The 25,574-nt window shown below is 40.3% G+C and overlaps 2 protein-coding genes across 6 annotated transcripts; one reads left to right on the forward strand and one right to left on the reverse strand.

Annotated features, from left to right (window-relative positions):
- Positions 1–1,806: 1,806 nt before the first annotated feature.
- Positions 1,807–12,093, forward strand: rexo5 (RNA exonuclease 5). Of its 4 annotated transcripts, none has more exons than XM_030422288.1 (19): positions 1,807–2,113; positions 3,087–3,341; positions 3,502–3,628; positions 4,077–4,188; positions 4,526–4,633; positions 4,748–4,836; positions 5,714–5,829; positions 5,931–6,069; positions 8,294–8,388; positions 8,476–8,578; positions 8,664–8,764; positions 9,016–9,124; positions 9,530–9,655; positions 9,740–9,877; positions 9,957–10,049; positions 10,163–10,502; positions 10,614–10,843; positions 11,740–11,849; positions 11,928–12,093. In XM_030422288.1, exons 2-19 carry the CDS (start codon positions 3,106–3,108, stop codon positions 12,046–12,048), a joined length of 2,493 nt encoding a protein of 830 aa, XP_030278148.1. In that variant the 5' UTR covers positions 1,807–2,113; positions 3,087–3,105; the 3' UTR covers positions 12,049–12,093. The 4 variants fall into 4 exon arrangements, with proteins under 4 accessions (XP_030278148.1, XP_030278170.1, XP_030278157.1 ...); XM_030422310.1 differs by having other exon boundaries at positions 10,614–10,813; positions 11,746–11,849; XM_030422297.1 differs by having other exon boundaries at positions 3,090–3,341.
- A 992-nt stretch (positions 12,094–13,085) lies between these two features.
- On the reverse strand, positions 13,086–21,885 carry parn (poly(A)-specific ribonuclease (deadenylation nuclease)). Of its 2 annotated transcripts, none has more exons than XM_030422609.1 (26): positions 21,774–21,885; positions 21,426–21,503; positions 21,255–21,334; positions 21,083–21,150; positions 20,273–20,354; positions 20,045–20,105; positions 19,587–19,755; positions 18,981–19,043; positions 18,836–18,874; positions 18,713–18,755; positions 18,544–18,624; positions 18,374–18,430; positions 18,050–18,127; positions 17,906–17,949; positions 17,750–17,792; positions 17,577–17,652; positions 17,386–17,496; positions 17,221–17,290; positions 17,066–17,121; positions 16,416–16,502; positions 16,209–16,283; positions 15,946–16,117; positions 15,695–15,822; positions 14,961–15,048; positions 14,696–14,877; positions 13,086–13,835 (listed from the first exon to the last, which is right to left on the reverse strand). In XM_030422609.1, the coding sequence occupies exons 1-26, from the start codon at positions 21,790–21,792 to the stop codon at positions 13,789–13,791; spliced, it is 2,097 nt and encodes a 698-aa protein (XP_030278469.1). In that variant the 5' UTR covers positions 21,793–21,885; the 3' UTR covers positions 13,086–13,788. The 2 variants fall into 2 exon arrangements, with proteins under 2 accessions (XP_030278469.1, XP_030278461.1); XM_030422601.1 differs by having other exon boundaries at positions 14,961–15,027; positions 21,774–21,870.
- Positions 21,886–25,574: the final 3,689 nt, after the last annotated feature.

Raw genomic sequence — 25,574 nt, forward strand, 5'->3', positions numbered from 1 at the left:
TAGCACTGTTATGTGTGATTAACCATTTTCATGGATCTATGCTGTGGATTTAGACTCTCACCCTATCGGTTGCTTTACACACAATATTTACATTTCTTTACGAATTCAAAGTGAGCTGAATACACATTTCCGTATTGGCGGAATTATTTGCCTATGAAATTGTATCTTGTGTAATCAGTGCTTACACGTGGCAACAAATATTTCTATTATCTGACGTTCATATTACAAAATATAGACGACAGCATGACAACAAATTAACCTTTTTATGTATTCTAGTTCTGTTTACGGCTGCTCTGGCACCCTGTCTCCATCTGAAACATTATAATATCCCACTTTATAATCTATAGACTAATTAGCACATGCGGCTCAAGTAATAGATACAGATTTATCCAATGGTATAATGACAATGTCATTGCAACTCACATTGAAAAATGCATATGCTGTCCTACATTCTACAGATTCATGTGGTGTTAAAATAAAAAAAAAAAAGTCTTTTTTTGTTTTGTTTTTCTTAATAATATGAGACTTTCCCCTTGTGTACTATTATTTTCTCAAGGCATGTGTGGAAATTAACAAGATAAACTCTTCAAGCTGTGCAGCGCGTCTCCCATTAAAGGATAACTTCACCCAAAATTAGAATTGTATCATTATCTTCTCAGCCATATTGCAGCAGATTGCCTTGAAATATAATTTTGGGTTGCCAGCCCAAAATAAAAAAAAAAAAAAAAAAAAAAACCCAACTGTATTTGTCCCCAGCGCATTAAGTACACAAGTCAGCATGTTGGACCGAGACCTTCCCCTGGGTTAGAGCCAGCCTGTGTAGTACCCATTATGCAATTTGTAAGGCTTGCCATGTTGATTTTTAGTGTGATTTTGAGGGAAGAATGTATCTATTTTTAATTTCATGTGCAATAAATACTGCATACTAAATGCATTGCAGTGTAACTGCCTTATTATTTAGCCTACTGGTACTTATTTAAACAATCAAAATGCTATTTTGTTTCATTGTCCTCAATGGTTAAGGACTGGAGCCATATCTGTCTGGTACGGTAACAGCTCCTGTGGGGACCGACGAGCCCTGCAGAGGGTGGTGAGGACTGCTGAGCGGACCATGGGTACCACACTTCCCCCTCTGCATGGCTTATACACCACACGCTGTACCAACAGAGCTAGAAGGATTATCAAGGACCCCCATCACCCCTGCAACAGACTGTTTGTGACCCTCAGGTCAGGCAGACACCTGCGCTGTCATAAAACACGCACAGAGAGGATGAGGAACAGTTTTTTCCCTGCGGCAATCAGAGCCCTGAACTCTGCACTCTGAACAAAACATGTTTTTATTGTATTGTATTTTATTGAATTTATTATATTCTATTGTATTTTACTTGCACTGCATTATATTTTTATCTTTCCTTAAATTAAGCACAGAAGTACAGTACATGTCACAAAAACATTTCACTGCGCATCCTGTGTGAGTATGTGACAAATAAAACCTTTGAATCTTGAATCTTAAGCAGAATCATTTATTGAATATCAAAGAAACATTTCAGAACAAGGTTCCTCATCAGGTTTAAAATACAAGGCAAGAAATGATGACAATTTATACGCACACCTGGCGAAGGAGCCTTGTTCCTTGGGCCGATACACCGATGAAAAAAATCTCCCTATTTTTCACAACCCAATGTTGGCAGGTATGGGTTACACAGACACAAACAAAAACAAGTCAGCATGTTAGTTACACAGACACAGTATTTACATTTAAATGTATTTTTCTTTATTTGTTTTTGTTTGTTTTGGTTCATTTATTTGTTACGAGGTGAGGTGTTACTATTATTATCAATCATCTTCTTACATAATGTAGCCTGAAGTACCTGAAGCCCTGAGGCGACACGCTCCGGTACACTAGGTGGCGACATCACTAGTTGGTTTACGATCCGCCATTAAACTAGAGAAGAAGAAGACGCAGGAGAAAGAGAAGAAGAAGAAGAAGGCGTTGCCATGTGTATTTACGGTAGTAACGTGCACCGGTGCCTGTACTTTAACCATGTGTTTTAGCCTTTACCAGGCGTGGAAAAAAACCTGAATTTGGGACCCGCAGGACGAATAACATCAGGTACTTACACTTCCTCGTCTTCGTTATTGTTTTCCCGCCTTTACCAAACGTATAAATACTCCCTACATAAATGTTAGCTTTGCTAGCTAACTGTGTGTGTTGTGGGGAAAGTTTACTGAATAACCAAGCTAACCTGTGATACTCCCTCAGAGAGAAGTTTAACCACTGATCCAGTTCGTTTTGAATGTATTTGATCTGACAGTTGTAGTACGAACAAGCTTCATAGCTACAGTAATTACATGTAACCCATTCTCAACTTATTCCAACTTATTTTTGGGGTTTATAACATGTTGAACAGCCACCTCATGGCTCTTCTTCAGTTACTTGTACAGTCCCATCTGGTAAAGGATGAAGTTGTTCCAGGATATTAGTCCAAATAGTGTAAAACCTTCCAGTATCATGCTGAAACATAACTTGTTTTCTTCCCCACATTGAGTATTATACTGTAAGCATGTAGTAGTACACCCACTTTCTCTCTCTTTTTTTCAGAGGTCTCAGAGGTCTATGTTGTACTTTACCTGCTTAAAATGTAAATATGTAAAGATTATAATTAGCTTTAAATTAATTCCTGAAATAGTGATGTTATAGGGCTAGGTAATGTGTATTTTTTTTTATTATGAATGAATACAAGGGAACCCCCACCTGGAAAGCTAATTTTCTTTATCCATTTCTCTTTAATTTGCCTAATCACAAAGCGACCTCTGTCTAAAATGAAGTAAAATATGATGATTTCATTTCAATAAACAGAAAAATGTCATAAAAGTTGACTGACATACTGCTCAAAAGGTACTGAGCACTGATACACAGTCCTAAGTAGTTTGTTCAACACAAGACTCCCTTGTTCTAACAAACTAGGAACATGTTTAATTCTTAAACATACTTAAACTTCTGCTTAAATTCTATAATTTGACACTTGACAATGGAGAAAATGTCATTTCAAATATCTTTTTTGTTGTTGTTTTAAATCTCCCAGTAGACACTTCAGCTTGAACATGGATCCCACAACGTCCCTCAAAAGAAAGTACGTCGCCCCCGCAGCTCATAAGAACAGCAAACGGTTACTAACTGTGCAGGAAGGCGATGGGACGCTGCAGTGTGAACGTCCACACCGCTCACCGAGGATCTCTGTGCTGCTCGACCGCCTTCAGCAACCCATTACAATGAATGAGCTGACGGAGCTGCTGCATTATGCTGCTCTGGGGAAAGCAGGTGGCGTTAAACAGCCCAGGTAATGACTGCGGTCGTAAGATCTTACAAGCCCCCATTAAATAACTCTCTAATGTATTTCCACTGCGTCTCTGTGCTCTAACAATAATCTAAATGATCTATTTTAAGTCGTTTGTGCCGCGGACGACACCACTTACGCTTCCCCGTGTGTCTCTTTATAGTTGGTGTCGTCTCCTCCATCAGAGGAGGATTGCAGCTATGAATGTGGTGATCGTGGAGGGCATGACACAGAGTCACTTTTACAAACACTACCTCACCCTGCTACACCTCAGGAACAATTACACCACTGTAAGTAACCAGAGGTGATGTAATTGTGCCAGGATCTAAAGATCAGCATGACCTCTGTATGGTCATTCTTGAAGTATGGCACCTTTTGATAGAAGTTTTTACATTATCTTTATCTTTGAGATCCATGACATGAACTACGGAAAGCTCATATTTCTGCTTGAGTTGACTTGGAATGACCCAGCTGTATTTAAATACAAAAACAAAAAGGAAAATAAAAAATATGTTGGGTCCTTCTTTCACTCTCTTCTAAAACAAATGCAAGAGCTGGCCAAACCAGAATCTTTACAACAGGAGGTGTTGATGCTCGTACCAACTTGTCCATAGGGGTCGCCAGAATCAACAGCAAATGAAAGTTACTTGTAGCTGCTTTGATGGGAAAAATTATATTCTTAGTGTGAGGTATTCTGGGTTAACACTGTTTTTATTTTTTTTTATCTTGCTGGATTAGAGGGTCACCTTTACGCCATTTCCCGACGTGGCCTCCACAATCTTCAGCAGTGAAGTTCCTAAATCAGCCACGCTGTCGCCAAGACACAGAGAAAGCAGTCAATTGCACAAAGGTGAGAATTTGGATTTTGTACTTGGTGTGTGTAGATCTGATGCATAAATGATGCATGATTATTATAACTAGATACTGTCTGACTAACTATTCTGGTTGTCAACAAAATAATATTGACTATAGAAGCTGCTTTAGTTAAATGATTCAGTTTTCTGATATTATTCAACTCTTGCAGATGATGAAATGAACAAAAACATGTCTTATATCTAAAGTAGTTGTGTGTAATTGTCATCTGAATGCACTAATCCTAAAAGTATCGTCACATCTTTATACCTCTCAGCAGTAGTTTTGTGTTTGTGCTCTTGTTCTCATTTGTGTTTTATTGTGCACTGCTGCAGCACTGAACCATCACCCAGTAATCGCAAAGTTTGGGACACAGAGGAGCGGACTGACGGCGTACGTCCTCTCTCAGGAGGAGATGATCAAGAAAAACTACCCTGTCAAAGGTGAGTGTGTCTCTCTAATGACACCAGTAGGAAGCCAGATGAATACAATGCTTCCTTGCTTTCTTAGTCTCCATCTCTACATGCTCACTCTTTTTCTTTTTCTTTATACCACAGGAATGCCAGGCTTTGAAGAATTCATGTGCACAAACAGTGCTGACTGCGTGACCGACTGCAGCCCTATGTTTGGACTGGACTGTGAAATGGTGAGATTCTCTCAGCTATAAATTAAATTCCCACTTTTCACTGTAGAATCCAATTATGCAGTGTCGATCAATCAATACTGCAGGGTTAGGGCCATAAACAATTAGAGAGGTGCAGTTATCAAGATATATTCTTAATTACAGATATGATATTTCAATAAATATAATGGATTCAAACAAATGCTAATAATTTTTTTTAACCTATTTTGACTTTTCATACATTTATTGTGAACACCTTGTCAGGTGAAAATGTACAATAACATATTATGAATACTATAAATATGCTTCAGGTGAAAATGTTTTAGTTTTGTCAGGCAGGAGTTGTCCATCCGAACACACAGCCCGATGCATAAAGAAGATTTTTCTGCTTCAGCTGGACATAAACATTTATTATTTATTTGACCTTATGTTCTATACTATACTATTCTATTCTATTCTATTCATATTCTAGTTTTTAAAAGCCTTTTCCCAAATTATAGAATACTCTTTTAATCTAAAGCATATTTATTTTATTAGTTAATAATCAACACCTGACACAATGAGCTGCATCACTTTAATGCACCTTCTTTCCACGTATAGCTCAAATTGTCAGACCACCTAGTTTGTCACTCTGGATAGTCTATTAATTGTTTTCTGCTTGACCTTTTTTTCAAACACCACAACAAAGAAATACAACATGGATCAAACACCATTTTATCATATTTAACATGTGATCTATCACGCAGCCCTTCCTCTCTACTGCCATCTCAACGTATTCAGCACGTGTCAGCATCCTGGAATGGTGATATTATCACTTTCATGGGCAAGATGTTGTTAGATGTCGTTCCAACGTTTCCGTTCCTGCTCCAACAGTAATCAGAGTGCTGATGTTGTGCTTCAGTGTCTAACAGAGAAGGGAAATGAGTTGGCTCGCGTTTCTCTGGTGGACAGTGACGGGGAGTGTGTGATGGACGAGCTGGTGAAACCTCCGAACCGAATCATCAACTACCTCACCAGGTATACATGCACACACACACACACACACACACACACACACACGGGTGTATTTTTGTTGACCAACATTAAATCTTACAACACATTGCTGTTGCTTTTGACAGGTTTTCTGGTATAACTGCAGCGATGTTGAAACCAGTCACGACCACCTTGCGGGACGTTCAGGTGAAGCTCAGGAAGTTGTTGCCAAGCGATGCAGTTCTGGTGGGCCATTCAATTAACAACGACCTCCTGGCTCTCAAAGTGAGTTGCTGTTGATTTTGATTTCTGCTTGAAACATTATAATTATCCGGACATAGTTGTGCGTTCATTTTGTTTTTGCTCTGGTTTGTTTGAGTGTATCATGAACTCGAGGGCAGGTAAAACTTTGTCTCTGTGTCGGCCTTGTCCACAGATGAGATGTCTAGTCTGTTTTCCAAAATAATTTTTCCACGTGTGTTATACAAAATATCACAAACGAAAACAGCATGTCGGGCCAAAAGGTGGCAAGTCTACGCCAACAACAGGTCACACACCAGAGAGGAACAGTTGCAGCCTGCACAGTGAGCTTATTCTGTTTAAAATGAACGCTAAAAGTTGTAAAATTACAATAAGGCGTATCAGTGCTAACAAAACGTGAATTGACATGTATTCCGTTGGTTTCAGGTAAATTATAATTACATAGAACGACATGTGTGAATTGAGGTGATGACATTATTGTTATTGTCCACAGAAACCAGAGTTTTTACTAAATCTCTCTTTTGGGGACCTAAAAGGTTGTTTGCTTGTAAACCAGAGGCCAAAACATGAGGAGAAAATTTGTTTTTCAAATTAAAGCCACTGTACACAACAACCTGTATCACCGCCTAATAGGGGTGTGCCAAAATATCGATACTACGATATATCGCGATATTTTGTCTTGAGGTACGTTATCGATACACTGGTGCCAAATATCGATATTTAAAAATGTAAAAAAAAAATACAAAAAAAAAAAAAAATATATATATATATATATATATATATATATATATATATATATATATATATATATATATATATATATATATATATATATTTTTTTTTTTTTTTTCCTTTTGTTTTTTTGGCCCACTACCACCACCCCTCTTCAGGGGACAGCTTTGTCTTTATTCAAACATAGGTATACAACCAAATCAAATTTAAAAAATGGTTTAAGTAGCTCTGAAACCCACACATATAGATATTTAATGATAGTTGTAGTCAGTGTGTGTGTTAAGAAGAGACACTGTGCAATATACTCTTTGTTTACTTGGCTGTCATTCATGTGAAATTGATTGACAATGTTTTGTAATTCCTTTGAAATGGATTCAGTGCAGTCAATAAATTCTGAATTTCTTCAGTGACACAGATATCGTGATGTATCGTGGATGAAATTTCTTGCAATATATCGATTATCGCAGAATCGCCGTATCGTGATATTATCGTTATCGTGAGCAAAATATCGTGATAGTATCGTATCGTGAGGTACCTGGTGATACCCAGCCCTACCGCCTAACCCTGTGGAATTTGTTTATGATACCAGTGGAGGTTCTGAAGATGTACATTTTTTTAAACTCTAGACACGAGGGCTCTTATTCTCTGAACGCTAAGCTTTCCTCAGCTACTGCTCCAAACTCAACTCAGACTAACCTTGTAAATAGAAGGTGCTTGTTGCTTGCTTTTACAAAAACATAATTCAGCCCATCCTGCTGTACTGCTTCCCTGCTTCTTCAACATGTTCACCATCTCCCAACAAAAACAAACCTACTCACTTAACAAAAACACCGCCTGCAAAACCATCTGCCTCGCTCCAGCATGAAGGACAGAGCCGTCACACTTTGAGCGCTCACAACAGCGAGCGACACCGATCACCCTCTCACTCAACACTCAACATTACAACCATCTGGCCGGAGATGCGAGGCTGAAAATGGAGCTTCAGTTGGAGTTTTGTCCCTTTTGCCATCACAGCCTTGAATAAACAGCCTCACTGGCACAGCTGCGAGCGTAGTCTAAAATCATCTATATATAGTCTAATAAATGTCTGGCCAAATATCAAACATAAATATATCTATTTCACACTTATCAGAATATTTTACTTCACTGCTTTTGGACGTTTGATGTCAAACTTTATTGTTCACAATGTGGCAAATTTTTTGCTCGCCTTACCACAAAATGAAAATAGATCGTTAGAGCAGAAATCAAGATATCAGAAGCAAGAAGTCAGTAACATATCATTAGTTCATGTCATTATTTCAAAAGTGGCAGACAATTATGCTGTCAAAAATGTGTGAAGATCTCAAAATGGCTACAGCAGTCATCAGAAGTCAATTCAATTCATTTCCCTTCATGCCAGCCCTCATTTTTGAAGAGATAGATGTTTCATTCTGGAGGAGCTCTTCAACAAAGATCCTTTTTTCTTTCCTGAAAAAGTTGAAGCTTTGACCAGATTGCGTTTGTGTCCTCGCTGCAGCTGATCCACCCTCACGTCATCGACACCTCGCTGCTGTACAGGAGAGAGTTTGGACAGAGGTTTAAACTGAAGGTCCTGGCCGAGACGGTGCTCGGGTGAGTCCTCCTTCTCTCCCTCTCTCCCTCTCGGTCTCTCACCCACCCACCACAGCTACTAAATCTAATTTTCCACTCATGTCCCAGGAGGCAAATACAAACTGAAGAGAGGATGGGTCATAACCCCACTGAGGATGCTGTGGCAGCCCTGGAGCTCGCCCAGTACTTTATTAAAACAGGACCTCGCCAGGTAACCACTTTCTAACACGCGCTCACAAATGCACCTGTGGACGCACACAGTTGTTATAATACTTTGTTTGTATGCTCACTGTCAGGTTGTAGAACTTCACCTAGAGGAGCTGTGGGGATATACAATTAAGGAGGAGCCCGCCGACTGTGAACCTGAACCTGAACCTGAACCTGCACCGAGTCACAGGTACAATATAACCTGCAAACCTCTTTGCATTCAGTACAGCTCACTGCAGTAACTCAGACCGTGTCCACACTAAATCTGGTAAACCACAGATTTCTTCTGAGTTTTTGGACTCCAATCTAAGCCAGCTTTTTTTTTTTTTTTTTTTTTATCTCTATGAGGCATCAATACAAAAACTCAACTTGTCATATTTTAGTTTGGACTCGTGAGATAGAACTTGTGCAAAAGCTCCTTTGTCTTTATGTGTTGCGCAGGTTTGCCGACGTATTGCACACACGCGGCCGGAAAGTATCCTATATAGGGAAGCGCTCTGACATCGCGCTGAATCTGTGCAATCAGCAGTGGTACAACACTGACAAAGAGGTGAGACACGAGGAGTGTACACTGCCTCCCGACCTTCAACTGATCAAACAGTTTAGATTAACTCGCTCTCCTACCAAGAATATCAACTGATCTGACAGGAAGTCCTCGTGAAGGGTTTGCTGGTTTACCTGTTTGTTAGATGTCGGGATGCTTGTGCCCGCTCAGCTGTGAACATCGTCAGCGGTCTGCTTTTGATAAAAATACATTAGTGGCTTTCTGTCAAATCTGGCATGAACAATAAAGTGACAGAGGAGAAATGGATGATGAATTATTTATGAGTTTGCTGTATTTTTAAATCAAATTAGAGGTGACTTGCCGCTGCATTCGTGTCCTTTTATCTTTTAATTTGTTCCCCGCTCATTATGATCCCTTTCTTCTCTTTCTCCACCTCTGTTACATCTCCAGGTGTTGGTCACTTTCAGGAGTCAGGCCAGCTGTCCGTTCCTCTCAGTGCTCCACTTTTCTTCCTTCTCAGACTGTCTGAAGAGGTGCACTCCTCACCAGCAGCAGCAGCGGCAGCAGTACGAGAGGGTGAGGCGTTCGTTCACCACACAGTCGACTTAAAGTGTCAGGCTGTTATTTTAACGTGCTCTAACGGGCGTGTTCGACCCTCAGGTGTGTGCAAACCTTCGAGATTTGTGCGTCGTGTTTGCCGGGCCGTTTCCCGCGGGTTTCTCTGAGAGGGAGGTGAGACGGCTGTTCTGTTGCTGCGGGCCGGTTCGGAAAATCAAAATGATGAACGCAGCTGTCAGGGTACGTCCGACGAACACATCGTAAACTGAAACACCTCTGATGACACGGGGACATTTTCTGACAACGTTTTGGTCTCCAGGTTCATGCAAAGGTTGAGTTCGAGCTGCTGGAGGGAGCTGTGCTGGCTTTAGGTACTCTAAATGGACTTTCTATGCAGGGACAGCTCATCAAGGTGACCCTCTTCACTTCTCTGATACCTATTCCCTTAACACTGCAGTTTAAGTTATGTCCAAAATGTTTGCAGTCTGTATATTCAACACGTTTGCCTTTGTGTGCATTTTCAAGGTCCAGAGGCCCGTTCATGAGTCGATGCTGGACGTGGATCTGACTCTTGAGGCTTTAATGTGTGACAGTCTCAACAGCAGTAACCTCTACACTGTTAAATTAAACCCCCGTGTGGCTCAGCGGGTGCACTTTCCTGCACACATCAACGGACACACGTTCGGCACCGGAAGTATAGCTGTCGACAGGTTTCCTCCCGCCAAAGTCAACGGCACACGGCACACCACCGAGAAGTTTAAACTGTCTGAGGAGATGGTCCGAGAGACATTTTCCCACTTCGGCACAGTGGATGGAGTTGCCTTGCACCCCAAACCTGGAAAATATGCAAGACATGCACACATAAGTGAGTTAAGAAGGTTTTTTTTTTTTTATCCATGACGTCTTGTTGTGCTGTGTGTGTGTGTGTGTGTGTGTGTGAGAGCTCATGCAGAGTTTGTTTGTCTCTGATTGACAGAGTTCAAGAGTTCAGAGGAAAAATATGCCGCCCTCAGCTCCACCAAGGACCTCTGGAGGGAAAACTACCTCCTCTGTCCATCCCTAACTCCGCCCCACTTACCTTCTTGGGTTGCCTCGACAACTGCAGTCACCGCTGTGGATCCCGACGAGGACGCAGCAGAAGACGAGGAGAGGACACACAATGTCACCAGTTCTGAGGTAAAGAAGAGGCAGCGTCGACACCAGCTGGTGAGAATGCTGCAGTGCGGTTTTGCTGTGAAGCTCCGGAAATGTTTTGTGGACAACAAAACAAAACAAAAAAAAATAACAGATTCAGATTCAGAATACTTTATTAATCCCTGGAACAAAAACAATTTCCCCCCGGGATTAATAAAGTATTCTGAATCTGAATCTGAAAACCTGACAGTGTTTCAGTCATTTTTGGCTGTTATTTTTTTAACCTTTCAGTCCCTGTCCACTTATCCTTAAAGTTTTAAAGTACAGCTGACTCTGATGGATCGTGAGCAAACTCCGACTGAATGTAGAGCTGAGTCTTAAAGAACTGAGCCTGATTCATATCATTGACACCGTGGCTTTTTCTTCGGAGCCAAAAAGGAATTTTCTTTCCATTTTGAATCCATCCAGATGTTGATTTTTGTTGCTACTGTAACTATAGTCTTGTATCCTTTTAGCCCTGTTTCTTTTGGCAGCTGTGTGTGAGCCCATGATGACAGCTGTTTTAGAGATACTTTAACATCATAAATTCACTTAATGTTCTGCCTCTCAGCTGGCAGGCTCAGTTGATTCTCACCAGATACTTTCTACACTGCAATCTCATAGTGAGAATGTGGCTTTTTAAGATTCAGGCCGACCTCGTGAAACTCATTTTCGAGGCATTCAGAGTTTTCAGGGCCTTTGTGACTTGATTCTTTAAACCTGTATGCTCATGTTTTTCATGACCTGACGTACTCTACCACTCAGTGCCTTCATTTGTTGGGTTGAATGATTTTATGCAAGACGAGTGAGAGGTCGGGGTGTGGGTAAGAATATCAGATTAAGCCAGAAAGAGTCAAAGAAAAAGGCGACCTGTAGTTTCTTATTTATTGCGCACATGTTTTGAAGACTCCAATGTGTAATCTGTGCAGGACCAGGAGATGGCTACCGCAGTCAGGAAGTTGGACCGCCGGCTGTGGAAGCTCTTCAGATCTCTTCCAGACGGCACCCTGTCAGTGGTCATTCTGCCCGGACACACCAGGTGAGGACTCCCACCGGGTCTGAGAAAATCTTCGCCTACCAAGTTTAATATTTCACAACCTTCTCTGCTCTTTCCCAGCGCTCATGGACACAGTCCTGGTTTGTGTCTTATGGAGGTCAAGAATGGACAACAGTGGAAAAGAGCTGGTCATGAAGAATCCAGACCAGCGGGGACTGATCTCATGTGTCACTTGAAGTGAAATCAATGAAGATATTAAAATAAATGAGTGACTTTCATTATCTCAGACTTATGTTTACACTCTTCTGCCTGTCAAATGGATATAAAGGCAAATTTAAGTCAAAAACAGCATTTGTAATATAAACTAAATTTTTTTTAGGCTGGTGTTTTTCTACTGTGACATGTCAAAATGTCCTCTGTGATCATGACAAAGTGTAAATCCAAATGAACAATGTATTTATTTTTTTAATGTTTTGATGAATGCATTTTCAGTGTTGTTACCTCATTTTGAGCATAATGAAATTATATTTTAATATTCAGAAAATGTGTCTGTTTTCAATTTCTTGTAGTTATGTTGCTGTCCAACATAACTGCAGTTCACAACAGTATATCAGTTATCATCAAAATACTTCTAAAAAGAAGAATCTTACATAAGTAATCACATGTGAGGATCCCCCTCACAAGTAAAGAAAACATAGTGACCTCATCTTACATTGTGTAGTATTTACACAAATCTGATTTCTCATTTTTGGGGGAGAAATACTGTGCGAGCCGCGGTGACAGGCTCAGGCAACTCAAAATTTAAATATTCAGGACATTATTCAGGATTTTCTTGGTTAGTCAAAGTGTTTCTTTATTACGAACCTGGACAAAATATGTCTTCCCATCTCTAAATTCAACAATGAAATAATTAATGTATAATATAATAATGATAGCTCCTAACTAGGGCTGCAACTCACAACCTCAACAATCTGATTTAGTCTATAAAATGGCAAAGAAAAACATTTTCTAACACAATTTTCCAGAGCCAAAAGTGACACCTTCAAATTGTTTCTTTTGCCAAAGACTTTTAATTTACTATGATAAATGATGAAAATCTCCACATCATTTTTGAGATCTCATTTGCAAGTGAGACCTGAGTACAGAATAAAACGGGACCTGTAAATAAACGGTATGTGAAAGCAACAGTGTACAAATATAAAATAAGACCAGTGCAGTGAAGAATGCTCTCAGTTCAACCAGGGTGAGTTCAGGAACAAACGAGACACAAAAAACAGATACTAAGAAACATTCTTTAATTTTTTTCCCCTTTTCAAGGAAATAAAACTTTCTTATACAAAAATGTATACGTCATCTTAACGTTTACACCTTTTGAACATACCTTAACATTGTTGCAGGTTGACACGGTTACAAAACATTAAACACAAAAAAAGGTAAAGAAAAGTAAAGGTATTTTTATCTCTGAAGATTTATGAAACAGATTCACAGGGATACAAAGACTGGATAAAATGCACATCTCCCTCACATGCACAAACTCGCACACAACCCACACTCACAAAATATAAGACTGACGGAGGTGACGATCATTAAAATGGATGAATTCAAAGTGATGACGTGGCTGTGGTGGCAGATTCCAGTCTGAACACAGAAGAAATGAACATTTGTGGAGTTTAGCTTTTTAGATTTCTAGTGGTGTGTGCGTGTTTACACAGAGGAGTTGCCTGCTCCTCTGGTACGAGATCAAAATATGGCAGCTGTCGTTATGGCTTGTGTTCTCTCTTTCAATAGTCCAGTCAAGTAGCTAGGCTGGCTGGTAGCTCTGGACACGGTATCCACAGCTGTTGAGTGAACGAATGAATTTAGGGCGTGCACCAGTCCCAGTGATGTACGACCTCAGAGGAGAGCGGCCCAAGTGCTTAACGTAGAGACCCAGAGCAGGAGCTCGGTGTGGGACAGCGGCCTCTCCACTCCTCACCTCTCGCTACCAGACCTCTGGAACCTCAAACAGTGATGTTGTAGATTTAGCACCTGTACGAGAGAGAAACAGACACGTCCAACATCGCCCATTAGTACATTTAACAGTGTTCAACGTTAATGTTCCATTTCAGTTCCTAAATGTGCAACTCTCAGACATGAGAAGGGCACAAGATGGCTCAATCCTCAGACACACATTTGTCAGGAGCTGATGAAGGAAAAGGCTTTTAACCACTTAAAACCACAAGTTTTGGCACATTTACTACACGTCTTTTACATGCTCTGTAGAGGTTTTTCATTGATTTGCCGAAACTACTAACATTTTCTGTTTATCTGTTGAGCTCCTTCGCATTTATTGAATCATTGTTATGTGTCTACATGATGACTTTTTCCTTGTGTGCAAGCTGTTCAAACATTATTTTTCATCCTTTCATGTTGCAATCGCAGAAACAAGTTGTTTTGAGTAGTCGATATGGTCAACATGTTAGCAAACAGTATCATATTTACATATATAGAAGTAATTGGTGAAATAGCTGCTAGCTTGGCCTTGGTCTTGTTGATTTATTTATTTTAATGTTTATTTAACAGGGACGATACATACAACATTGCCACAGAAAATGGGAAAATGTGATGCATATAAGACGTCCAGCTTCAGCTAATTTGCAGTCTTTGAATAGAATAAAATATTCTGAATACAATAAATGCATTATTATTTTTCCATAATTGCCAGTCGTGGATCATTAGCTACAAGCAGTTCCTGTTGACAATGTTTAAACACAGATACAGATAATAATTACTTACTTATGATACTGAAAAAAATAAATAAAATAAAATAGTATGGTTATAAAACAGCTTCTTCTACCCTTTGATTAACCGTTTGAACTGTCTGGCAGATTCAAAGGGTCAGGACTCACCATCAGTTTTCTTTTTCTTGTTCTTTTGACCTTTCCTTGTTGTGGCTTGTTGCCAGGTGACTGTGCCCTCACTATTATTGGCTAGATCAATGCCTTCAGGACTTCCCCCCTCCTCCTCCTCCTCCTCCTCCTCCTCGTCGTCATCGGGAATTGGACTCAACCCTGCTGATTCTGATGAATCTCTGCAGGGGACAGCAACCATTAAGATACTTAAATCACAGCAACCAGGACAACTGTGACAGAATAAATCATCCTGTTTACTTACGCCGTCTTTAACCATCCCTCTGAGGTCTTGCTCTCGACGGCTTCTGTATTTGCCTGTCCACTTATGTCTAGGAAACACAATGACAAAGCTTTGTTAGGAGGGATAGAGTTAGTATCACACGCTCTGGCAAAGAAACTTTAAAAGCAAGACATGTGGAGATAAATGGCTCCCTGAACATGACCAATTACAAGTAGGCTTGTTTTCTGTTGTGGTCCTCCAGGTTTAACTTTTTTATCGTCAATACCTTTGCTACGTTCTCACATCTGTTTCCCTATTTTATGCTAATTTAAAATTCAATTTGTATTTGCTCTCATCATCTGGCCATTTTGGGGATGTAACAAAATAGAAACAAAGTACTGTAAACGTCCTTTAATATATTTTGTTAACATTATTTAATGTTGCAAAATTCCTGCCAAAAAATAAGGAACAAAAGATTGATAAATACTTGATGTGTCTGTCCTCAATTAAAAAAATAAAAATAAATAAAAATAAAGAGTATGAAATCCATCAGGGCTTCATCTGATCTGTCCATTCTGCAGCAGGTGGCTATTAACAACATAAAATCTCAGGTGAAACTCAAAGTATGATGGGTAATCAGTTTATCCCACCGGTTGTGATAATTGTTCTCAATACCTCCTGCCATCTCCCTCACTGAATCACTATCGAGTACTTTCCCTGAAGAAAACCTGCTGCCTGTTACAACACTGCTGCAGCAGAGTACTACGTTCACACACCATCAGTTTTCATCTTCTTCCCGCCTGCGCTGTCCGGGTATGAGTAGTGACTCCAGCCATCTGTAATTGGAGCGTCGCCGGCCGCCTGCTCTCCCTGAGCGGGACTGATGCTGCGTTTCCTCAAACCCCTAGAACAAAAAAAAAAAAAACAAATAAAAAAAAACCCAGAAATATACAAAAAACATACAAGAGAAACAGAATCTGTTTGAGCATGATGTTGAAATCTGCAGTGTGAAGCAGCAGAGGTGCACCTGGGATAACCAAAACCAGCAGAAGTAGTGGAGGAGTAGTGGGACTTCACCCAGCCGTCCTCTCCCCAAGTTTTGGGCGTCTGGCCAGACTTCTCCTTTTCCTGCTTTGCCTGGATGTACTCTGCATATGTCTGGATCCTGTAGCTCTCTGCGTAGCGGCTGGTGTTCATAGCTGAAGACGTCGAAATTAAATCACATTAATATTTCTTTTAATGCAGATTCAAGAGTCGAGTCTGGTGTGTGGAATCAGCTGTCAGACTCACCTATCTGTACCTGGTCCGTCTGGCTTAGGGACACAAATGCTGACGTGTCGTCTATCCATGAAACCTGGATGTTTCCTGAGCGGACAAGAGAAGGACAGAGTGAGTATTTGGGGCATGTGTGACTGTTTTCATTGACGGCCTTGCATCTTACATAGTGAATGCATAATTAGTCTGCTTCGAGCAGAATATAAAAAAACCATGGCTCACCAAAGGCACTAAACAGCTGGTAGAGGTCACTCGTCTTCCATTCTTTTGGGAAGGTGACATACAGGACGTGGTCTCTTTTAGGTTGCACTGTAGGAAGAGAAGAGATTGACAGGAAAAAGAGCAACAGGTGAGGTGAAGAAGTGGCGACAGTTGATATGAAATGTCCCTTAATAAAGCTTCAAATAAACACTACTGTGAATAAAAACAAAATCCAAAGCTGAAGTTCACAAAAACTTGTTAATTGTTAATTGCTGATAGTTTGTTTCAGTGTTTTTCTGCCCCCCACTGGTCCAAACTCATCAACTATAGCTTTAAAAAGACGCCTGTGGATTTGTCTTATAAATAATCTGCATGCAAAGTCATTTTGTGTCTCTCGTGAAATTAACTTCCCACCTCAGAACATTTGATTTTACTTTTGAAGTGTACAGTTTACATCCATATTTTCTAGCTTGCACGAGTGCTTTGCAAAACTTCTTTGAACGTTACTGCCAGCATGTGTTGTTCCGAGGAATCGTGTGAATCCTGAAACTGGATCCTGCTGCTCGTACTCAAAACTACACAGGGTGCCTTTAAGAGTGGACACTTTTCCCAGCATGAGGTCAGTGCAACAATCCTGACGTATCGCTGCTGTGCTGCATTATCGTACTCACAATCTGGTCCTGTGATGTTGAGGTAGGGAATATCGATTATCCTCATCAGGAAAAGCCTGAAATAGAAAAATAAGTATTCAAATTATATTCTTTAAAGAATGTGGCACTTCTTGAAAGACAGCAGTGAACACAGTAATTTAAAGTGAATCTCTTACTTGTTGAAGAACGGTTCAATTAGCTTGGAGCGAGCAGAGATGTACGCTTTGGGTGGAGTTAAGAAAGAGCCTGTAAAGAGTAAAGTATCGCGCAAGTTAACCAACATGTATGCAGACATTTTTCTTATTTGCCCAGAGGATCACGGTGGTGGTTGTGTGCGTTACCCAGGTAGTTGGCCATTGAGACGAAACAGAGGCCAGTGATGTAAGCGTCGTAGCCAGCCTCGTGGAGCTGTTCCTGGGCTGTGTCATAACTGGGGAACCCCTCTGCCGTTTCTGTCAGGGACGGAAGAAAAGTGTCAGCAGGATTTAGTGACTTGAGAGCCTTTCAGGGGAATGTTTTTATGTTTACTCACCAACTTGTGGTGACTTGAAGGGGCCCTCCTTCAGCTGTTTCTCCAACTCTGCCAGCGAGGTGTTGGTGATCATTTCCTGAAACCCAAAAGTTAAACAATGTCCAATCAGTTTAGCTGGATATCAATTTGTCTCCATCACTCCTTATATTCTAGCACTGAAGGGGACCACTTACCTTAAAAGGCTGAGTGGAAGCCATTAACTTTGTGTCCAGAAGTCTGCAAGTGGATAGATAAAAAACAATGTGCTGAGTAAAACAAAGCAAGGAAAAGGAATCCAAAGCAACCGATGTCAAGACAAAAAAAAAATGTGCAAAAGAGGGAAACATTACCTTGGGAAAACACACATTGTGACCTCTTTGAAGTCTTGAAGATCCTGGAGAGAAGAACATTGGCATACATCACTTTACTTGGCTATGAAATGCTATTTAATGCAGCCAAGCTCTGTATTGATAATAGCAATTTTAAGTTTGTACCTCTGGCAGAGGGCAGTAGAACTGGTGAATGGTGTGCATCACATCCAGCAGCATGTTGTGGCCAACCACGAGTTTACCCTGCGTGTCGGATAAAATGGTTTAGAGTTGCAAGTCAGACTTTGCAAAGCCAAAATATTTAAAAAACATCCTGAATTGGCAACAGAAAAATACCATTCTAACGCAACAACACAACTGATGGATTTCAACTGCTGATTAAAGAGTTTAAAATACACATTTTAAGAATGACCCTCAAGATTTATAATCTGATTTACAGTTGACCTTGAAAAAAAAAAGGTGGGGTGAAAAACACTGAGGTCGACTCACAGATTTTGAGATGGCGTGGACGACCCTGGAGAAGCCAACAGCATCATTTAGCTCCTCCTGTTGGTGGCGGAGACGTGTGGGGTTAAAATATTAGAATCAAAGTAAAACATCCTTAAGCTCACAATGTCTGACATTTAAACATTTAAGCTCTATCCTGAACTCAAATTTACCTGCTCTTTCTCCAGTTTCTGCTGTTCCCTCCTCTTCCTCTCCTCATCATCCACTTTGCTGACCTGGATGAATCGCTCCTTCTGCAGACATACAGAACATGCATCAATATTTTGTATTATTCCACATTTAACAAAGGGCAACACAGGTTGAAATAAAACACGTTCTAACCTTTTCTGTCTCGATGGTTTCCACGTGAAGCCCCTTGGGAAACCTGTCAAAGAAAGACAAATGGTAAACCTCCACAAACCAACAACACAAAACATGATAAAAAAATAAAAAATTGATACTCACTTCCAGTTCAGCGTCTGGTATATCAGCTTCCTCTGAAAGCTGGGACACAATTATATATGTAAGCAGAGATTTGCAAAACACAGGCTGCACATGTTCGATACAAATTTCATTTCAGTGTTGTATTTTGAGTGATGGGCTAGATTACCCAGTGCATGGCTCCAAGTCCAAAGTCTTCTCGGAGTTAGTGAAGAGTGCCTCAACCTTCTCTCTGTCAGTAAAAACCACCACCACATAAAAAGGAGCAGATACACAAGTCCTGTAAAAGTTGTGTTCAGGATAACATGATATTTTCAAAGGATTCCGACTCTTACAGCACGTTTACGCTGCCGCAAAACATGTTGCGTCATTCTTCCACCGTGCCATTTTGCATTTAAAAAAAACAAAAAAAAGGTACATAAAGAGATGTTCCTCCTTCAAGCTTGCAGCGGATGGGGTAGTGGTGTGATGTTTTGATCACATGCTATGTGTGTGACAAACCACTGGGCGAGTACAAAAAAAAAGGAAAGCAACCAGCAGTAATCAGTCATCTCCAAGACAAAGCACCTGAAAATGTCTGCGAATTGGGGCGACAATGATGGAAAAACAGGAGCGTGCTGCAGGAGCTGTGTTACACTAGAAGCCAAATGCTGTTGTGTTAAATGTCAAACCTCTCTCGCTGAGGCGGCAATCATTCGGATACTTTAACGCGTGTTCAGAAATGCCTCGTATCGGTCAAAAAGAAGAAGTACTCCATATGTAGTGCAACACTTACATAACCCTGTTGATGAAGTCTTTGTGTTCCTCGGGTACGTGTGCTGGGCCTTTGGAGGAGGATGGAGAGATGTAGGACGGGGTGCCTACACCGTTAGCATGTTGATTTCTCCTTTCCTCCGTCTGCTCCCTCAGCTGGGCTTCTTCTTCTTGATTTAAGTATGGGATTCCTTTAGTAAAACCAGAGAAATCAGAATTTTACTTCTGTGTTGTGACCTGAAGGTTTAGATGGGCTATACACGGTCACTGCCCCGACAACTCCAAAGACTTATTGCTCTGAAAGAGGACTGAGGAGCTATTGGCTCAAAGCCAGCTGCATGACAGCTTTTCTAACCTACACTGAGGCTGGACTACAGACACCTTTTTACTTAACCAGTCTTGATTTTGTGGTAGTTAAATTAAAGCACTACACACTGTGAGACGAAAGGGTATTTCACTGTCATTCTGTGGTTCACTCACCATTACAGAACACCTTGTTGAAATCAAACCCTTGACTGGCCAGGAAGTCAATACTGGAACTCTGTGAGATGAAATGACAAAAGACAATGTTCCATTTTCACTTCCCCCCAAAGAAGAAGAAAGACAACAACCAACCAATAAACCAACAAACATCACAGTTGCTGTTTAACAAGCTAAAATATTGTCACTATCAAAAGTCAATGACCAACGATACCGTGGAGGACTTACTTGACAAATGAACTTTATGTCCGGGGACGTCCTGTTGAACGGTTTCGGGAAAATATAAAAATTAAAAGGTTTTATAATATACCTGCAGAGAAGGGAATACAAAAAAAAACCAAACAAACAATGAGGATTAGTGGAATAATTCAAGTTGCTGTGTGCACGTCAAACTGGACACATTTATCTAATAAAACTGAACAGCGGCATCAGAGGTTATCCATATAAACTATTGCTTGTTTGGACAATTTAAAATTTAAATTAAAACAAGATGATTAAATGCGTTGTCATGTGTGCAACGTCAAGATTTGAGGCGGCTGGGTTCACCTGCTGGAGCACTGGGGGGTAAAAATAAGTGGCTGAGCCTCTGTTGACCCCACAGTTTGTCTTTGTTAAAACACTACCTGGACATAATTGGTTGTGTAATCATTTGATTTAACACATTATTCAAGAATATGCATCAGAAGAGCCCAAATTGGAGTAAACAGTGAGTCAAGACAAGATTCTGAGAGAGGGTTCGCCTCAAGACAGGAGCCCAGGGCTGATGCCCAGTTGATGAACCAGCCTTGCTTAAGTCAGGAGATAATGCAGCACACACACACACATTTAATTTCTTCTAAGTGCTGTAATCGGGGACAAACACCATCTCCCAAAAGACAAGTTACAAGTTGACACAGACTGAACATACATGGATGTAAATAAGAAAGCATTTCAACACGAGCAGATGATAGTGATGGGAAACTGTGCTTTTCTACATTGTCCACCAATTATCAATATCGAATCCAAAAGTAATGCATTCATCCAGCAGACATCACTCACTTTGACTTTGTCTGGTCGTATGTGAATGTGCATATTCCAAACTGGAACAACAGAAAGTCCATGGAGTGCTGGTGGGCAGAGAGCAGGGAGACAAACAGTCAACTGGACGTGTTCAGACATACAATGGAGGAGGAACCAGGTGCCTCAGGTGTGTACAGTGGACTCTTCAAACCTTTTTAAGCTTCGTGTATCGCTCCTCTGGTGTGTCCAGCCCGTTGGTGAGTGCACTGACATTAGGACCGTCGCTTATCCCTGGAAAAAAAAAATAAAAACACACCACAATTTACACACACAGTGTTCGCTATTCCAACCTCATTTTCTACATAAACTCTCGCACTGTTACCTGAAAATTCTCCATCGATGGCGAGAAAGTCAGCCTCCTCTATCGCACTGTACACCGCGTTCAAACTGTCCTTAAAATCTGGGGGAAGTAAAAGTACATTAACGTGAGGACAGCGTGCTTTACCAGAAGAGGAACACAAGAGCTAAACCTGCAGCCGCATAGCAGCTAACGTTAAACCGAGCTAGCTAGCTAGCAAGAACAGAAAGCCAGCTAGCAGCACAAACGCCGCGGAATGGAGGAGTCTTGTGCATTTAGATAAAACATCTCAGGTCGACACGGTGTTGTGTGTCCGCATGGTGTGTATAGTGCGCTGAAAATCCAGTGAGAAAAATCTGGCTGGCTACTTACTTCGGCGTGTCACCTCCATCCCTGCACAATGACTGAACCCCCGGCTGACAGCTAACGTTAGCTTTGAGCTAGCATACGTCAACTGGCGTTTTTTTTTTTTTTTTGTTCTTGCTGTGAGGTTTTTTTTTTGTATCAACTTTATTTAAACAGGCGGCAAAACAGCAGGTAAGCGGCAGTCTTTTGTTTATCACCTGAGTGTACAACCACACACACGCCAGGGGGATCTAAGATTACAGCACAACGAAGATTAAAATAATAATAATAATGATAATAAAATAATAATAATAATAATTATTATTATAATAATGATGATCATAATAATAATAATAAATTAATAAATAATAACAAATAATAATAACTCACGTAATCATCTCCTAAAGCTGAATGTTTTTTATTTTTTATTTTCTAAAAATTACCCAATGTATTGTTTGATATAAGCATCCATCTCCAAACAGATATTTGGTCTAAATAATAAGCACCATTTACATATTTTTAATGTTAAAACTCATTGATAGGGTGAATAGTGTTTCTGCACTATGTCACTTCAGTAAGAGGGTCGGGATCAGCGTTATGTTTATATCAAGGATACAAGATTTCAACACATGAGATTCTTAGGACGAAATGACTTTTGTGTGTAGTTTGCACCTACAGTCGATTGGAAAAATTGTTACACACCTGGGATTTGTTTTTTTACGAAACTGTGGGAGGGATTTAATCCGAAGTTGTTGTGTTTTCCTTTAATTGTCACCCTTCTGTAGAATGCCATCTATCTATCTATCTATCTATCTATCTATCTATCTATCTATCTATCTATCTATCTATAGTTTTGTTATGGTCATGACCTCATTCGGCGAGATTGAATTTTGGTGTCAGGGTTTAATTTAAAATCGGTTTAATTTAAAATAACAAACACACTCACCTTTGTGCTTTGTGCACAAAATAACACACATTCATTGATTTACGTGTTCCACGTTCTTCAAGGTCAGAAGTCCCCACAGCCATCAAACGCAAAAGATGAAGGCAAAGGGTACAAGAAACGGATGTTGGACACAAATCCATCACAATATAACATAGCTTGGGAGTATTCACAAGAAATCCCTCTCGCGTTTGAGCAGGATTTGCGGCTCTTTTCTGTGGATCATGTTTAAATCTGCTACATTTATGTGTTTAAGTTTCTGTTCGAGCCCTCTGAAGTCAGCCTGCCACCGAGACACAGAGCGGTTCCTGTAATTATTATCTGCAGCTTGTAGTCTGAGATGGATATAAAAGTCTTTTTTCACAAAAAAACATGTCTCACCTGTGAAAGAAGAGGTACTGAAATGGAAAAAAAATGACATTTCAAAAAGTACGGACAGGTTTTTATTTTTCTCTAATGAAGCGAAAGCCGGAAAAAGGCTTCAGCTTTTATGTCTAATGTTCTCTCCAGGGGTGTAAAAACTGTAGAATCACATCATTTTTGACAGTACGTAATGCAAAGTCTTGTCTCGCCTTCAGATTTAAGGCTTTTAACAGAAATCTGCATTATCTCCCTGTAAGTCAAATACAGCTGCACGTACGCCAACGAGCTGCGAGTTACAATCACGCTGCCTTATAATTATCATCATTTATTTTTAGGATGAACACAAGCAGAGGAGAAAAATAATTACAAAAATCAGCAGCTGAGATGAAAACACATCTTTTACAAAGAAAACTCACAAACAAAAGAAAGGGAAAAAAAAGGAGGGAGGAAAACAAACATCGGGACGTCAAGCGGAGACGCAAGTGACGTGGAAAAATAGACCTCAGCGGAGCACGACATGGTGACAAATACTTACATAAGTGTTAAACGATAAGGCAAATTACACAGATTAATTAAATGTGGTTGATGAGTGGAAGTGAGAGTGGGAGGGAGCACGTGGTCGTGTGTGTGTGTGTGTGCTGAACTTTAACAGAGGGCACTTGAATCACAATTGATCTATGGGATGCCTTTATTTTTGAATGACCTTTAAGGTGTCATTTTAGATTTACTGCTGCTACGGTCGCCTCTCCCACACACACACACACACACACACACACATACACACACACACACACACGCACACACACACTGTGACAGAATGAGGGAAATTTGTGACGTGTCGCTGAAAAAAACTGCAACCACATTCGGTTCACTCCGTCCAGCTCCGAGAGATGATCAGTCATAATGTGGCTTTTAAGGTCGGTTACACACCTGAGGACGGAAATGTAGAGTAGCTGGACCAGACCTGAATCATTTCGGTGAAATATTATCCCTAAAAGGTTCCCCACACTCATTTCACCATCGCACATCAGTGAACTCTTCCAGCGAGTGAGTCAGAGATGAGACATCCACTCCACACATCCACTCTCAGGAAATCATCTTTTTTCGCTCTTTGTTGAGCTGAACAGTTGGTAATATTGAGAAAATTGAGGTTACTGGGCATTGTATTTTTTCTGAAATCACATTTTTTGAATGCTCGTATGGGCCTTCAGTGAAATTTTGCAAATTCCCACGGTCGCTTTTCACCTCTGCTTCGATATGTTCATATAAAGATCATCGTTTCAGTGACACAGGACATTCCTATAGCTATAATCTATAATGTCTTCATGGTCTTTTGTGAGGCTGCTGCGTGTTATCATATTGTCGTGTGTTAATTTGTTGTTGCCTTCATCACATTAAAAACATGTTACAAAAAAAAAAGAAGAGAGAGAGAGAAATGGGTCATACAAATGCCCCAGGGGTCAGACACCTTTCAAGTTGTTAAAGTTATGTACTGGAGCTATATATATATATATATATACACTAACATACATGTTCACCTCTATGTAAAACAGAAGAACAAAGAAGAAACAAGCATTTTTCCACTGAAAACTAATGTGACAGCTGTTTCATGTGTGATGACGCCTCCTGTCTGTGTTCTGACAGGCCTGCATGTGTTTGTCCTCCTCTTGCAGAAGTCCAACCTTCATACAGAGATCCGTCCTCTGTTGCTCTTCTGTAAAGTTTGTTCAGTTTTTTTCCCCCATTAAAAGTTTATCTGAATCTGAATCTTATCTGATTTAACGGTCTAAGAATAGAGGGCATCGCGTGCTGTACAGGAGGCTTATTCAACTACTTTTTTTTTTTAGAAGCGCCTGACCTGTAAAACTTGGGAATGTGTTGGAACAAAACACATTTTTTTGTTCTCAACTTTAATAGATTTCGAAAATTTGAAAAATAAACATTATATATAGAGGAAAACTCACCTTCTTACTTTAGAAGTGGGTTGTCAGTTTGATTCTCATGAATTCCTTCTGCCTCGGTTAAAACTTTTTATTGAATAACTTTTTTTGTGCTTAGCAACAGACAGAACCAATGAATAAGCTGATTAGCCGACTAACAAACTGGTTGTGAAGGAGCTGCATTTGGCCCAAAGGCCATCAGTTAAATGGGTCTGCTGCACAGATTGTAAAGCCCTCGATGTTAATTTGTGGTTTGTGATATTGGGCTTATGTGAAAAACTGACTGTGTTAAAAGGATATTCCGGTGTAAATATAATCCATGGTCTAAATCACCGTGAAACTGTGTTAGACTCCCTCTCGAGAGATCAAGTTAGCAGACGGCTAATTTACGGAGTTTTATCAACCTCAGAAACGACCGCACGACAACAATACACTGCAGTAAATGGATCCAAATATAAACCGCCACCAAAAAGCCATAAATAATGCTCAGAACAGCACCAAACCTTAGCAACAGTACAAATAGGGTCTCAGCACATAGTCCGGGGCATCTAACCTCCGCTAGCTTAGCTGGATTTCTACTGA

The sequence above is a fragment of the Sparus aurata genome, chromosome 1 (genome assembly GCF_900880675.1).
Source record: "Sparus aurata chromosome 1, fSpaAur1.1, whole genome shotgun sequence".
NCBI classification, from domain to species: Eukaryota; Metazoa; Chordata; class Actinopteri; order Spariformes; family Sparidae; genus Sparus; species Sparus aurata.